Raw genomic sequence first — 16,858 nt, 5'->3', positions numbered from 1 at the left:
TATTCTTACCTTCTTCCATTTTCGTAAAAGATATATTGCAGTAACACATTTGAATTAACAAATTCTTACCTTCTTCCATTCTCGTAAAGGATTTTTTTGTAGTCAGTAATACAAATTCTTAACCCCATAGCTAGACACAAGAGCCTACACCAAACCCTAATTACGTCTTATAATTTTGTAAGAGTCGAACTCTGAAAATAATTCACTTACAAAGCTGCCTTATTACTATGGGCAAAAATCATTAGGTTATGTATGTAAATCTTGACATTTTTAACTCCTTCATACGCTTACTAATTACTTATCTCTATACAAGCCTCGAACCCAGGAAATAATGCACTCACGGAGATCAAACTATGGCATGTTACTACACGGCAAGAGTCATTGCTCATATCAACTTTTGAATTTTTTCAATCACTCTCTCATAGATAGATCCAAGACCTAGCTATACACCTACATTGCCGGGTAATTATTATGTAGCCGAGGTTATGTTTTCTTTCACATACAGTAGTCTCTTTGAGGACATTCTATTCAACTGATACAGTTAGAAATTTTAATGTGTATGTTAATTCGAATTTGGAAACCAAAATCAATATCAATATACAAAATACTACAGTACTATCAATAATAGGAATAATCATGTAGGCCTAAGTATAACGTTACTGGTATGAAATAATATCCATCACTAATACAATGTTATTAGCTAGTCAACAAAATTTTATTATATCCATTGTTGACGTCGTAACTTCATCGAAACGAATGTCGTGATCTATGTAGCGAATGGTTCAATATTACATTACCAACATAATCATCTACCAGTGACTTTAAAATTAGCGTCAATTAGTGAATGTTTTCATGATGTTTACATACGGAAGTAATTATTATTATGATTATGTTACCATTCCTTTGCCTCATGTCTTTCAAATTGTTAAAATATGAGTAATAAATCTTTTCAGTTAATGTTAAATTATGCCAATTCTGTCGTAGATGGAGAACCATCTGGTGGAGGTTCCAGATAATACACCCGGTTTCGTCACATGCGCACTCTGAATTTGTTCCCACGAAATGGCCTACTTGTCTTTATTGTATCTTCTTTATACTGTGCTTCTACTTGCGACCTCTGTAGTTACCTAACATGCTAAATTTTGTTCTTTATGGTTTTTCTAAAATAAATCGTATTTTGTAAACTATATACAGGATCGACGCTTAATACGCTGGCTTCCAATGTAACTTATAAGGTTAAAATGTGACTACCAGAGTTGATCTATGATTTTGTGGTTCATCATTTGTGATGCGTATGTACAATATAATTAAATGTTTCACCACGCATTTAGTTTTCAAGTAGTTGCAGTAGGATAGTATAGAAGGTCCAGTAGCTTAGCAGTATATTAATTATTACGATTATCATCATTATTATTATTGTTATTATTATTATTGTCCTTCTTCCTCTTATTATTATTATTATTATTATTATTATTATTATTATTATTATTATTATTATTATTACTATTATTTCTTACCAGTGTTTATCACTGCCTCACTAACATTACTTATCTAACTTTCATTATTCACTTTCATGCTTTCTTATGGTCTAAATATTAAAGTAATAACTATAACTATGTAAGCCAGTTGTATTCAGTTAGAATTAGAGTCTCGCTAGACGGAAAAGAAGGCCTACTGGCCTTAAGTTAAAAAATGTTATGTTTTATTTAACAACGTTCGCAACTGCAGAGGTTATATCAGCGTCGCCGGATGTGCCGGAATTTTATACCGCAGGAGTTCTTTTACATGCCAGTAAATCTACTGACATGAGCCTGTAGCAATTAAGCACACTTAAATGACATCGACCTGGCCCGGGATCGAACCCGCAACCTTGGGCATAGAAGGCCAGCACTATAGCAACTCGCCAACCAGGTCGACTGCTGGCCTTAAGTTCTGCCAGGTTAAATAAATTATTATTACTTTATGATGTGTTTCTGTTCTCCGAGCTCTTCAATGAAGCCACTCACGTGGCTCAGTTGGCTAAGACGCTTGCTGCCGATCTGGAGTTGCGTTCGGGCGCGGGTTCGATTCACGTTTGGGCTGATTCCGTGGTTGGGTTTTTCCGAGGTTTTCCCGAATCATAATGTGACTGTTACGTAATCTGTGTCGAGTCCTCTGCCTCATGTCTCCAATTACCATCTCTCTATCACCTATCATCGACGCTAACAAATCTAGTAGTTGTTGCACCGTCATTAAATAATCAAGTAAAATCTCTTAATTTATTTAAACTGCACTTGACTAATGCTTTTGCATAGATAATATACGTTTTCATATGAATCCTGACCCTGTTCGTCACAGTGTAAAGCACGTGGAGTGGGTTCTGATCATGCTGACGCATATCAGCAAATACAGAGCAGCTGATAACAATAGAAGTTGTCTTCTAACATTCTGTAATAAATTGTTCATTTAAGATATCTGTTTGTGCTGCAGGAACGGAATCTTGTGGATCAGCATGTGACTTATATAAAGGAGGAATATGTGGACCAGAGCCATGATCTCACATCTGAGATAAAATTTGAGGAAGTTCTGCTGCCAGTTTCGTTCCCTATGGTGAAACGTGAACCTGAGGTAAGTGGAGCACAAGAAATGCACTGTGTGTTCTATTTCCAGTGTTTATGTTGCATTTTGATTGTAACAGACACTACCTCTTTACAACAGTACTTGTAGTGCCTTTTACTCTATTATAGAGACAAAGAACTTAACACTAGTTTTTATTACAAGTGATGTCATGTTGCAGAGAACTAGTGTTGGAATTTTGTCACAGTTTACGTTTTAAATACGAAAAGGAAATTGCTTGTTATGCTTGCTCTTCATTGTTGCCAAGCAACACTTTCCCACAGTGGCTTTGAAAAAATGTTGTTCTTAAGGGCATGACTTCTTTTCGTCTTCTCTGTGTCTTTGACTAAAATTCTTAATACTTGTTACAGTTTCCAAATAATTGATTTTGCTGTAGACTTATCTACAAACATTATCTCGTGGCTTCATCAGTTTATCACCTCTTGTTTTAAAATATTTAGGTATTTGCAATATTTCCTTTATAGAATGTTGTCTTACCCATTGATAAAATATATTTTATAACGTTAAGATTAATTATGTAACTGATTTTTGAGTGAATTCCAGAGTATGTTCTAAATTATGCAATATGTTCTGATACCTATGTGTAGATGCAGCATGCATGGAACTGTTGTTTATTTTATTCGCACTTATTCTCTCATTGAAGTACATTTAATTTTAATGCACGTAGACAAACGTAAAATTAGAAACATTAATTTACCAGTTTTAAAATGAGTAGAAATAAACAATGAATTTGAATTTTCTTGTACTTCTTATCAGTAGTCACCAACTTATTTAAAATTCTTCGGAAAGTTATCAAGTTATTTTCTGAACCAGAGCATATATACCTGGTAATGTAAAAATTTGAAGCCATGCAAAGACATAGTTTAGACAGTGTTAACAAAAGGGAAATTATGCGACTTTTTGTCATAAGATGTGGTGTTACGATTACCATGTGTGACCATAAAATTGGTGCACCGACGTCCAGATATCTGCGGCGACGAATTATCTGTTTGAAGTTTTTTCTGGGGTTATTTGTTATACCGTTTAGGACAAATGCTTAGTACCTTTCGGTAATGGACCTTTGATTCATTTCGCTGATTTTATCACCGTCATTCCATTAAGATATTAGATAACCATTGCAGTTGATAAAGTGTCGTAAAATAAATCATTTACAAAATCCACCAAGTTCGTCACTTTAAATTGAATTATTCGTTTATAGATAATTTCTGCTATTATACAGGAGTTATTATAGAACAGTAATTTTCCTCCAGTTTGCCACGGCACACTCGAAAGATCCGCTGATGTGGGGAAGAATACTGAATGCACCTCAAGTCAGCCTTGAGTGAACACAGTGTAGGTGTGCGAGCAGCAGAGAAGAGAATGACTGACACACATCTAGTGTAACCAGTTCATAAAATTAAAATATCGTGTCAATGTTTAAAAATATCGCTATGTTCTTGGCATTATGAAAGAAAATGTTTCGTGCATTAAATGCCTTAGAAACACATGTAATGATGTTGTATGTTTTCAAATTTCCTAAATAACAAGTTAATTATCACGCTGATATTGCATTGGAATAATTTTCTGTCATTAAATTTGGCGTTTCTATGATAGAGATTAATTAAAATACAAAAATTGTGTTACTTATTTTGTGAGTAATATGTATTTTGTTTCTCTTCTCAACATCTTTCGCACCATGTGCCTTTTCACCGTTCATCATATTATCATTCTCTGGTATGTTGACTCATAAATAACTCATATAAAATTGAAAATATATTTATTGTATCAATGTATATACATATACCTCATTTATTTGTATTTTATAGTAATCTCATTTGTTCATACTTGTGCAGTAATGGTTAGCGCGTCTGGCCGCGAACCCTGATGGCCAGTGTTCGATTCCCGTTCGGGACAAGTTCCCTGATTGAGGTTTTTCCGGGATTTTCTCTCAACGCAATATGAGCAAATGCTGGGTAACCTTCCGGTGCTGGAGCCAGGACTCATTTCACCACTATTTTCACCATCATCTCATTCACACACCAGATAACCTAAGATGTTGATAAAGCGTCGTAAAATATCTTACTTAAAAGAAAAGTGTCCTCATTTATTTGTAAACTCTCGAAATTCCCCCCCTGCTTGGTAACAACGAAGTGTGCCATAGCATTTTAAATTACTGGTCCATTTTGGGTGTGCCACATGTTGAAAAAAGTTTAAAAAAAAAAAGCTGCTCTACAAGAAAAAGACGTGGCCCATGAAGAAATATATGCCCCTTGAATTGTCTTTTATTAGCTAAGATTCTGCTACGCCTAATAAGACAAATGGAGGTGTGTGGCAAGTAAAATCGATGCGCTTTTATTCATGTAAATTAAACAATCTTTTTGTTTTATTTGCTCTGTATTTGTAGGAGAAGCAGAGTGACTTCTATGAGGAGCCAGGGGTGGAAGTGATGGCAGAGGACAACGAGGTTTTTGCCGAAAGGTGAGTGTTGTGTACTAGTCTTCACGTAGAGAGTTCATTGTGTTTGAAGTGACCGTTTTCTTGACTATTCAGAAGCAGCTTCAGAAGAACTTCACATTCACACTCCACTTCTCTTGATATCTGGTTTGCATAAGTACTGTTCAAACCTTTCTTCATGTTCTTCACTAAAAGTGCCTAGATTTTCAAGAAAATTATGTAGATGGACATGCCTACTCTTAGATTGCATCCTAGGGTCTTGAAGTCTTTAACTTCATTTCTACAGTTTCTTTATACGTAATTGAAGTTTTTGTAATTCCCTAGTAACTAATAAACTACCATTTTAAGTCCATTCCAAGAGTTTTTCTGCAAACAACTCATCACGTTTAGGAAGTCTAATTTCCCTGTTTTATTTATTTACTCATTTATTTGTTTGTTTGTTTGTCCGTTAGTTCATGCATTCTAAAGCGGTTAAAGACATCAGTCTTTCACATCACTGGAATTACAACTGCAATAATACACACAATGGTTCTAAACAATGTTCCACCAGGTTCCGATTTCTTTCTGTTCGAATGACTGCAATCTTAGGTTATAAAGAGAAGGAAGATTGATCTCTGAACTCGACTCTCATGTGGAGGGATTCAGAAAGAAATTGGTGATTTTTCAATCCCAACTTGTGAACAACAGCTTCATTCATTTCCCATGCTGAGATAATTTCAGCATGGAAGGCACAACAAAATTTCCGGTTCCTCTTTGTTAGCAGGTTATGCACTCTCTTCAACAACAGTTTTAGAACTGTTTTTCTGATCTCGATGCCAATGCAGAGAATATCAGATTGTTCTAAAACACATTCGAATGCGATGTAGTGAAATTGTCACGTGTAATGCAGCTAGAAGTTATTGAAGTACAGTGTAATGACCAGGGAAAGGATTTATATGTAAATACATATTTACTTATAAAGCTAATATAATTTATATTTTGCATTATCTTTATGTTTCACAATGTGTAGGGTTGAAAAATCCTACTTTTATTTTCCATATTTTTCCATATTTTAGAGTTTAGTACATATTTTCGTTAATTTCCATATATTTTCCATATTTCATATAAAACAGTCCATATTATATTAGGTTTAACAATAAAACAAAACAAAATTCCATTAACTTTTAAAAATACATTTCAACAATAGAGATTTAAACACATGTTCAGTAATCCCTTTAACATCAGAGTTATTTGAAAATTAGCAGTCCTATCAACAATGGGAAAGTAAGTTACAAAACTGTATTAATTTAATTTAAAATTTTTAACAGACTTCAGTTGTGCAGCTCAACAGTTAAATGCCAGTCAGAGTACACATAGGTTCAGTTTTGTAAATCATACTATAAAGACGGTAAATATGCCAAAAGTACGTCATTCAGTCAATTTAAAATCAAAACTAACAAGTTACATTTCAGAATTTAAAGAAGATGGTTTATCAACTGACAATAAAATATTATTTTGTAATTTGTGTCAGTGTGCAGTATCATCTACACAAAAGTTCCTGGTGCAACAACACATTACAACTAGTAAACATCAGGCCAACAAACAACTAAATTCCAAGCAGAGACAATTGTTTTTAACACAACCAACAACATCGAATGTAAGATCTGAGTTTAACATCGACCTGTGCCGTTCTCTCATCTCTGCTGATATTCCTCTCTACAAACTAAAGAATAAGGTCTTCAGGGAATTCCTTGAAAAATATACTCAACATACAATCCCGGATGAGTCAACACTTAGGAAGACGTATGCTCCATCCATCTACGATGAGACAATACAGAAGATAAGAGATGAAATTAAAGATAGTTCAATTTGGGTTTCCATTGATGAGACTCCCGACAAAGAAGGTAGACTTGTTGGTAATGTAGTTATCGGTTTGTTAAGTGAACAATATTCTGAACGAATTCTTTTACATTGTGATGTTCTAGAAAAGTGCAATAACAAAACTATAGTTAAACTGTTCAACGAAGCTATGGGTATCCTGTGGCCAAAGGGTATTATGTACGATAATGTGTTATTCTTTATTAGCGATGCTGCCCCTTATATGGTCAAAGCTGGACAAGCATTATCTGTTGTATATCCTAAATTGACTCATTTTACTTGTGTGGCGCATGCATTTCATCGTGTGGCAGAAGTGGTCAGAGACAATTTCCCTAAAGTAGATTTGTTGATTTCATCAGTGAAAAAAGTATTTCTCAAAGCTCCCAGTAGAGTTAACGTGTTGAAAGAAATGTACCCTGAAATTCCATTGCCACCAAAGCCAATTTTAACTAGATGGGGTACATGGCTAGAAGCAGTTGAATATTATGCCGAACATATAGACTCTATTAACAATGTTCTCCTTGCATTGGACTCTGAAGATGCAGTCTCAATTGATACTGCGAAAACAGTTACCTGTGACATAAGTGTGAAGAATGACTTAGCTCACATTCAGCATACATTTTCATGCATCATAAAAACGCTCAAAAGTCTCCAAAATAGGCACCTTTCACTATCTGAAAGTTTTGAAATTATAAATAGTACTGTGGAACAACTGAATCGTGGTAGAGGTAAAGTTGCAGATGCAGTAAGAGCTAAGGTGGACACTGTACTTTCAAAAAACCCTGGATATGAAGAACTACAAAAGGTTGTTGCTGTGATGAGTGGTGAATCAACAGTGAAGATTAACTTGGACTTATCCCCAGCAGACATTGTGAAATTGAATTATGTACCAGTTACTTCTTGTGACGTCGAACGCTCTTTTAGTCAGTATAAATCTATCCTCAGAGACAATAGAAGAAGATTCACTTTTCAGCACTTGAAAGAAATGTTTGTAACCTATTGTTATGGTAACAGACAATAAAAATTGTGTTTTGTTGAAACTACATTGGAAGATAAGGTACGTCCATTATATTTTTTGTTTACTTTGATTAAAATGTACCAATATTTAACGTACATAGTCATTTTTTTATAATTTTAAGTCCATATTTAATTCCATATTTTGGTAAAAATCCATATTTAATTCCATATTTTGGTAAAAATAACTACATATATATTTACATATTTCATATATTTTTAGTCCATATAAATCCGTTCCCTGGTAATGACATTCTGAAGGAATGTAAATTGTTGGATTTTTACAACTGTCTGCCGAGTGACATATTCTAATTTGAAAGACTTTGCGTCAAATTATGCGTGTGAAAAATCACTGACTATGACTTGTAACTTGTAAAGTACTTATTGCATGAGTTATTAATATACAAGTATAGGTTTTAGGTCAATAAAACACAAAGTTTGAGTACTAATATTGTTTATGATCTTTGTTTATTACACTTAATTTAAACTTACGTGACTTGGCCCGCGATTCTTCCTCGAATGGTTAATGTGGCCCTTGCTATGAAAAGTTTGGCAAATCCTGTTGTAGACGGACGAGTTTCAGTGAACAAACGGAGCACCAATGCCTTCAAATGCAGTTCTTTTACTCGTGTGAATTGCGCGGTAGAACTTAGAATTTCTAACGACCAAGTGTCAGCCCATTCTTTTCTGCTGCAAAGCGTACAGCCTATAATGCGAAATCAATAGTGATCTACAGTATGGTTCTTTATTGTGCTATACTGTAGTTATTGTTATTTTGAATGGTTTTTATAAATTTATCCAGTCTATTTATTTTCCATTATCAAAAAAGAGGCCCATCAACATCTGCATATACTTCAAACTCGAATTTCTATAAAGTTTGGAATGCCATTTTCATTAGACAATATCGCTAATAGAATAAGGAACAGATCAACCCTAATCAAGTGCTTGAGTGGAGTAACAAGGGGAAGCCCATAAGAGACACTGAACCGAACATATACTGTATTCATCACACCAACACTCCAAATCGTTCATTCATTCCTAGTGTTCTGCTCAAGGACAGATCTGTCTTTGCAAACCCAGTACTCTCCAGTCTTTCCTATTTTCCGCCTTTCTCTTAGTCTCCGCATACAATCTTTATGTCTTAATATCATTTATCATTTGAAGCTTGAGGTCAGTTTCTTGTCCGGCAAACTAGGGCACATGTGGCAGTGTAACCTTCCCTTCCATTTCCAGCTGATACAGTGGCTAATGCAGGGTTCATTCTAAGGATTGTGTGTACCAAGTGCTTCCATACAAACATGCTCTGGCTTTTTTTCAGTGCTGCAGTCGTAGATCTCTGCGCCATGCAGGGACGAACCTGCTAGTCACTAAGTTCAAGCAGGAATAGGCGCCTATAATGATTTTGCTTCATTTTTTACTCAGGAATCTTGGGAGCATTCATATCACTGACGTCATTTATGTTGCAGGACAGTCGCACACACCACCTCAGAAGTTGTGTACACTCTAGCCATCTTGTGCACAGTATCCACAGTTGATATTGTTATAGTTGTGTATTTGCTACTTGAAACTGTTGTCCTCCTTTGAACAAGACTTATAATGAAGCTACGACGACAGTAACACAGTACAGTCTTTTCTTTTTGTCTTTGATTATAAAATGTTCGTATAGGTCGGTTTCTGTCAGATGCATTTCGAATTCACTGTGGGCTAAAGCAAGGAGATGCACTATCACCTTTACATTTTAACTTTGCTCTAGAGTATGCCATTAGTAAAGTCCAGGATAACAGAGAGGGCTTGGAATTGAACGGGTTACATCAGCTGCTTGTCTATGCAGATGACGTGAATATGTTAGGAGAAAATCCCCAAATAATTAGGGAAAACACGGGAATTTTACTGGAAGCAAGTAAAGAGATAGTTTTGGAATTAAGTCCCGAAAAGACAAAGTATATGATTATGTCTCGTGACGGGAATATTGTACGAAATGGAGATATAAAAATTGGAAATTTATCTTTTGAAGAGGTGGAGAAGTTCAAATATCTTGGAGCAACAGTAACAAATATAAATTAAACTCGGGAGGAAATTAAACACAAAATAAATATGGGAAATGCCTTTTATTATTCGGTTGAGAAGCTTTTATCATCCAGTCTGCTGTCAAAAAATCTGAAAGTTAGAATTTATAAAAGAGTTATATTACTGGTTGTTCTGTATGGTTGTGAAACTTGGACTCTCACTTTGAGAGAGGAACATAGGTTAAGGGTGTTTGAGAATCAGGTGCTTAGGAAAATATTTGGGGCTAAGAGGGATGAAGTTACAGGAGAATGGAGAAAGTTCCACAACACAGAACCCCACGCATTGTATTCTTCACCTGACAGGAACATTAAATCCAGACGTTTGAGATGGGCAGGGCATGTAGCACGTATGGGCGAATCCAGAAATGCACATAGAGTGTTAGTTGGAAGGCCGGAGCGAAAAAGATCTTTAGAGAGGCCGAGATGTAGATGGGAATATAATATTAAAATGGATTTGAGGGACGTGGAATATGATGATAGAGAATGGATTAATCTTGCTCAGGATAGGGACCAATGGCGGGCTTATGTGAGGGTGGCAATGAACCTCCGGGTTCCTTAAAAGCCAGTAAGTAAGTAATTAAGTTGATTATAGAATATGAGTCGAAGCACCACGACACCAAAACGACACGAAAAACCTTCTCTTCGTGTCCCTACTGTGACTGGTTGGAATGTTAACATTTTGTTTCCTCCAGTGAGGGCAAGGTTTTGAGCTAAAAGTTCCTCTGTCAAATTACAGCCTGTGAAGTTATCTTTGTTAGCCTTTGTTGTACCCTAGCGAGCTAGTAGAACATCTTTGCCAGTTCTCATTGCTTGGTTATTGTCTGTTCTCTGGAGAGTCATCCGGTTTCCCTCCTGTGTATACTTGCATGTTATGAGTATGATATGTATTTGTATCTACACACGCCCAGACATTTATACCAGATTTCCTGGATTTATTTTTGATAAATACATTGAAAGAACAACATCCACGTAGAGGTAAAAGCTGCTCGTCAACCATAATGTATTCAATAGTAGGGTATACAAGTCCTAAATTTCCTGGAGACATCTATGCTTCTCTCAATTCTGTCACTGAATGTTTTAATGCTTTTGAGTATGACTGTACTTATCCTTAAAGCAAAGAAAACATTTTGGTTGCGCTATATGCTTTTATAAATGTATATTATATTATTGTAGAGCTTTGAAAGCATTATTACTTTGTTAACGTTCGCAAAACAACAAATACCAAGCTAGAGATAATACAAATACAAATTTTCTCTTGACTATTACACTTTTATTACGTCATAATACTTTCGACCAATAAAACGGTACGAAAGGACGTCTTTCAACTAATCATGTCTGATTATTGCTACAATCTTATCACTTCGCTAGCATTTGTTTCTTTTTATCAGTTCCCTAGCATTCGTTTCTTTGTGTGCCAACATTTCAAACTGCAGATTCATTACTGTTCTATAAAATATGCTTTGTGATCGTTTCCCGCATAGATAGTCAATTGAAAATGGCAGCTCTATTCAAACGTTTTGGTGAAAGTAACATTAGTGAAATAGAATTTTACAAGTCAATTAATAACCATGTAATTTATTAGAGGTCTTTATTTCTTCTAATCTTTATACACTTTTTCTGATTTTATCACCTCTCTACCATTTGTTTCTTTGTTTGCCAACATTTCAAACTGTAAATTCTTTATGGTACTAGGAAATATGTTTTGCTATGTTCATTTATTTACCGCATAGATAGTCAACTCAAAATGGCGGCTCTGTTCAAACGTTTTGGTGAAGCTAGCATTAGTGAAATAGAATTTTAGTAAGTCAATTAATATCGTATTGTTATTAGAGTACTTTGGTTTTTCTAATCTTTATATACTTTCTCCTAATCTTGTAATAGTCAATTAAATCCCAGTCGAATTTTAATTTGCTCTTGACAAATCAAAAGCGCAAACACTTTGTTGTCTTCAACAAATGTCGATCTGAAGAATTCACAGTGACATCTGGGTCCCTCAAGGATCAAATCTGGGTCCACTTTTATTTTTATGATTTATAAATGACCTACTGAACTCGATATCAATCTCACTATGTTTATTGTATGCTGACGGTGTCAAAATTATTAAATCTTGTCCTACACCTAATGACTGTCACTTGCTTCAGAGAGACCTAAACGAGTTATACAAGTGGTCACTGAAGAATAACCTGTATTTCAACGTAAATAAGTGTCATTATATGATAAATACTAGGAAAAGAACTTATTTTACTTACAGATACTCAATGGGTGGGGAATTAGGGGAAATGACTGACATAGTAAAAGATTTAGTCATACGATTCGCTTATAATATGGATTTTTCCAGCCATATACTTGAACTTGTGTCTCAGTCTCTTAAACTTCTAGGGTTGATCTATAGACATACCACAAAATTCTCTTCTCAAGATAATTTAAAAATTCTATTCTTTTCACCAGCTAGATCAAAACTTGAATATTGTAGTACTGTATGGAACCCCTATCAAATTAAATATAACAAAATTGAAAGTGTTCAAAAAATATTCATTAGATTTTTGTTTCTTAAATCATTTGGCTACTATCTCTCCCGGAATAATGAAAGTAGTATTTCGTACTCATCTCTTTTGTCTCTTTTTAATTTTGAAAGTTTGCTACATAGAAGGAATAATATTGATATAAAATGCCTCCATAATTTATTAACTAGTTATGTAAATAGTCATCTACTGTCTAGGATAACAATACATGTACCAAGAGAGAATTGTAGGATCAGTGAAACTTTTAATATAAACTATGCTAGGACATGTTATTAAAAGTACTCTCCACTTCTTAGAATCTGTTTCTCCTATAATAAACTGAGCAATATTGACATCTTTCAGGATAGAACTACACTCTTGAGAGAAATAAATACCGGTGGATTTCAAAATACTCTATAAGAATTTTGCTAATAAATACGTCTTTAACTGGTGTGTATATTGTATTTTTGCTCTTCTTTCTTAAATTATTTCATATGAATTATCATTACTAACTCCTAATTCTGTTAACATTACTGACTTAACGTAGGTCTAGTCCTTCATTAAGTATTGTATTATTGTTATTAATCTGTGACTAGTTATTTGCATTTCATCACTTGTTCTATTACCACAGTCTACTATATACAGTCACGAAGCTTGGGATGATTTTTTGCATTTCTCGCGATAGTTGCTAGCCGCTTTGAGCACTGTGAGTACTAGCAACAATAGACTGTGTCACTGCCATCGTGATCTAATACAGGCCGTAAGACAGACCATGTGACTCGCGTTTAAACCATATAAATTAGTTTGAATGCATGAAAAGTAACATATATTTCTCTAATATGTAGTGTAATTGCAGTAATAAAATTTAAAACATTTATTATGAGACATTTCAGACATAATTCACTTGCGAGTAATATTATTTTTGCTGTGAAAATTACGTTGTTCGTATATGTAATACTTACCTTTAATTCGATTAAATATTGCGAAATGCTTGTACATTCATTTATGCACGATTCAATAATTTTCAGTTGCACCACACGCATATTTAGACATGTTGAAACTATAGGTTATGTTTACTGTACCAGTTGCCTCTTCGTGTCTAATTTTAGTGGTCTCCAATGCCCTCTATGTATGTTATGCAACTCGTTGATGTTATGTCATATGGAAATTATATGTTATGTTTACTATATTGAACTTATAGTCCTATATTCGCAATTATACATTATAATTAAACATAATGTCATGTATGAAACTCCGGACATTCAATTTGTTTATATTTTAATACTACAGTAGGGTACTGAATTACTGTATTTATCTACTACCTAAGCGACGAAGTAACACAATCGTATGTACACTAATTTCATAGGAGTGGTATGGTAAATTTTCTGTCTACAATTAAGGAAGGTAGGCTAGATGTGCTAAATTAAAATGACAATATAAATTCATGTTTATTAAACCTCAAAATACCTTCAATTCTAAACTTAAAATGTTGATGCGAACAGATTATGTTAACACATTAAATAACACAGTTTTGTAATTATTTTTGCAACATATTGTGCAAGAAGAAGTAAACGGAACTTATGAGCACATTACACTAAATACAACTTAGCCATGATACGCAACAAAGTTATAATAAATTATTTCACTGAGCTCCATACACTGAAACAGAAAACTGGAACATACATTACGGCGATCTAGATCGAAAAGGTATTGTCTGTGCCGTATTTCACATTGTGCAAAGTTGTATAAACTGTGAAATGTTCGTTATCGGTTGGCTAAAATACAATAATTTGAATAATACTCGTAATATGGGACAAGGAGACGTTTATAAGCACTGTAAATAGTAAGAAAAAGAGGTCAGAGTTATCCTTCTTCCGAAAGATCCAGAAAGGTGAGTTTATAATATATAATATATACTTTATGAATATAATATATAAATCTTATGTATTTCATATTTCAATAGTGGAAGGAAGGTGTTGATTTTTTCAAAAGAACACGATATCGAAAGTACAATACATTTTATCGTCTGCTAGGGAAAGAGTCTGTGATGAGACGATAGTAGCGATCCTGGTGGTTAGCATCTATCTATGGATGCATATTTAGTAAGTATCGAGCTTCGTGACTGTATATACTAGACTGTGCTATTACTTTAATATAATCTAAGTTTTCTTTGTACTGTAAATACTTTTGTTTTTGTTTACCGAGATTTACATTTAATATTTGCTTGATATCTATTGTTGAGTATTATTGGATTGTAACTGTTTAAGTTTAAATTACCATAATTATATGTATTACTACTGTTATTTTCAGTTTTCTCTACTCTATAATTACATTGTTGAGTGGGTGAAATAAATAAATAAAACCTCTTCTGAGATTCCTGTTGATAATACTTACGACGTGGACTCAGAATTGCTTCTGTGCCAAATTTTGAATTGACTAACTTAACAAAGTATAAACAATTTATATATCACAATAGTATGGGATAGACAAAGTTATAGCTCATTTCCAATAACCAATTTCAAAATAATCGCAGAAAATAGAACGCTTGTGTCGTAAAATAATTAACGTAAAGCAGGTGACATTGTTCCTCAGGGTAGTCTACTGTCTCCTACTCTATTCAATTTAGCAATCGACGGTGTCATTAAGGACTTTACTGATGATTAAGTATCGCATGCCCATGGTTTTTCATTAGATCCTACTCTAGACAATCTCTCTGCCGTTGCTTTTGCTGATGACATTGCTTTGATTTCAAGTAGTGAAAATGGAATTACAACGCTGATTAGTTAGCAGAAAGTAACCTTTCTACTCTTGGTTTGGCTATTGACCCTAGCAAGTGCAATTTAATAGCGATTAAATGTGGTGTCCTATCCCAGTTTAATGTCATGTCCGCTAATGGTTCGCTCATTCAATCCATTTCTAAACCTAATGACTGCATTAAATACCTTGGTATTAATTCTAATGATGAAATCGTTTTTGATGAATGTGCAGTTTTTACCACATTCAATAAAAATATTTTTAAACTCTGTCTCTCCCCTTTATTAAAACCTGATCAGAAGATCACGATTATGAATCAATATCTCTGGCCCACTCTTACTTATCCCTTATAGTGTGCTCCACTCTACCAAATCAAAACCAAATTTCTTTATGACTTAGATAAAGTTACCAGAGGAGCATGCAAAGAGCTTCTTGGTCTTCCTCATGGCTGCCCTGACGGAATGCTCTACTCCCCTAAAAAATATCGTGGTCTTTCGTTAATGAAAGCATCTTGGGAAGCTTATGTACAACACATAAATATCTGTAATACTCTTCTTTGTGTTGATGACTACCATCTCCACAATATCAGGGACTTTGTAAGCGAAAAAGTTTCTGCTCTGTCAAAATTGAATATCACAACTATTGATGCTATCAACTGGTCAGGTCGTAAAATTGGTAAACACTTAAGAAATGACGCATTCCAAACTTGGACAAACCATACCTTGCATGGTAAAGGGGTTATTGTTTATAGTGATCTCCCCAAGGCTAACTCATAGGTAAGCAATCGAAAGGGCCTATCTTCCTCAGAATGGACCAATGCTTTAAAAATGTCAAGCAATATTTGGGCGGTTCGCGCAATACCGGACAGAACTCTAAGCACAACCCGCTGTCGTCATCCAGACTGTAGCGAGCTTGAGACACTTGGACACGTGCTTGTACAATGCCCGAAAGGCGAGCTGCTGATCAATGCTAGACATCATCGTGTACGACATGCTTTGGCGACATCGTTAAAAACTTTAAATTGGGAGATTCATGAGGAAGTACATTGTGTATTATCAGATGGTTCTTTCAGACGGGCAGACATTATTGCTATTAACGGACGCTTAAAATGGGCTCTTGTTCTTGATCCTACTATCCGTGAAGGGAACCTAAATCAGGTCACCGAAGTTGATATTGAGAAGAAGTCTATATATGAGCCTTGTCTGCCTTATCTTTCTCAAAAGTACAACGTCCCTCTTAAACAATGGTCTGTCATTGGTTTGCTGTTTGGCAGTAGAGGTTCTATTTACCAAATTCACATGGAATTATCTAAAGGAACTTCACATTCCTTTTGATTATGTAATGTCTGTCCTTATAAATATTGTCAAGGATTCTCTTCAAATATTACATCATCTCTATTTCCATTAATCCTCTTATATTTGCCTTAAACAATTAGCTTTCTTATTTCTTTAATGTATCCATCACATTATATTGTACATGTTTATTGTATTCAGGACCCTTGTGGTCACTCAAATTCTTTGAGCTGATGTCTATAATTTAGAATTTATATAAAAAATGCTACCTAAGATTTGACAAGCGTTGTTTAATCCTTATGAAATTTGTTGTACACGTGAAGAC

General features: G+C 34.6%; 1 protein-coding gene across 3 annotated transcripts in view; it reads left to right on the top strand.

The window, feature by feature from the left end:
- The window catches only part of LOC138691521 (zinc finger protein ZFP2-like), a 39,799-nt gene that overhangs the window by 2,150 nt on the left and 20,791 nt on the right, over positions 1 to 16,858 (top strand). For 2 of the 3 annotated variants that reach the window (XR_011329894.1, XM_069813539.1), the window contains exons 3-4: positions 2,470 to 2,607; positions 5,000 to 5,073. Coding sequence is in view for 2 of the 3 variants with exons in the window: in XM_069813539.1 (XP_069669640.1) it covers positions 2,470 to 2,607; positions 5,000 to 5,073 (212 nt within the window). In the remaining variant the exon portion in view is untranslated. Of the gene's footprint in view, positions 1 to 2,469; positions 2,608 to 4,999; positions 5,074 to 9,386; positions 12,583 to 16,858 lie in introns of those variants that run through there. The other variant, XM_069813540.1, reaches the window with a different exon arrangement.

Source organism: Periplaneta americana, chromosome 16 (genome assembly GCF_040183065.1).
Source record: "Periplaneta americana isolate PAMFEO1 chromosome 16, P.americana_PAMFEO1_priV1, whole genome shotgun sequence".
In the NCBI taxonomy this organism is placed as follows: Eukaryota; Metazoa; Arthropoda; class Insecta; order Blattodea; family Blattidae; genus Periplaneta; species Periplaneta americana.
Note: the sequence above shows the minus strand (reverse complement) of the source record. Positions and strands in the feature narration are given on the sequence as shown.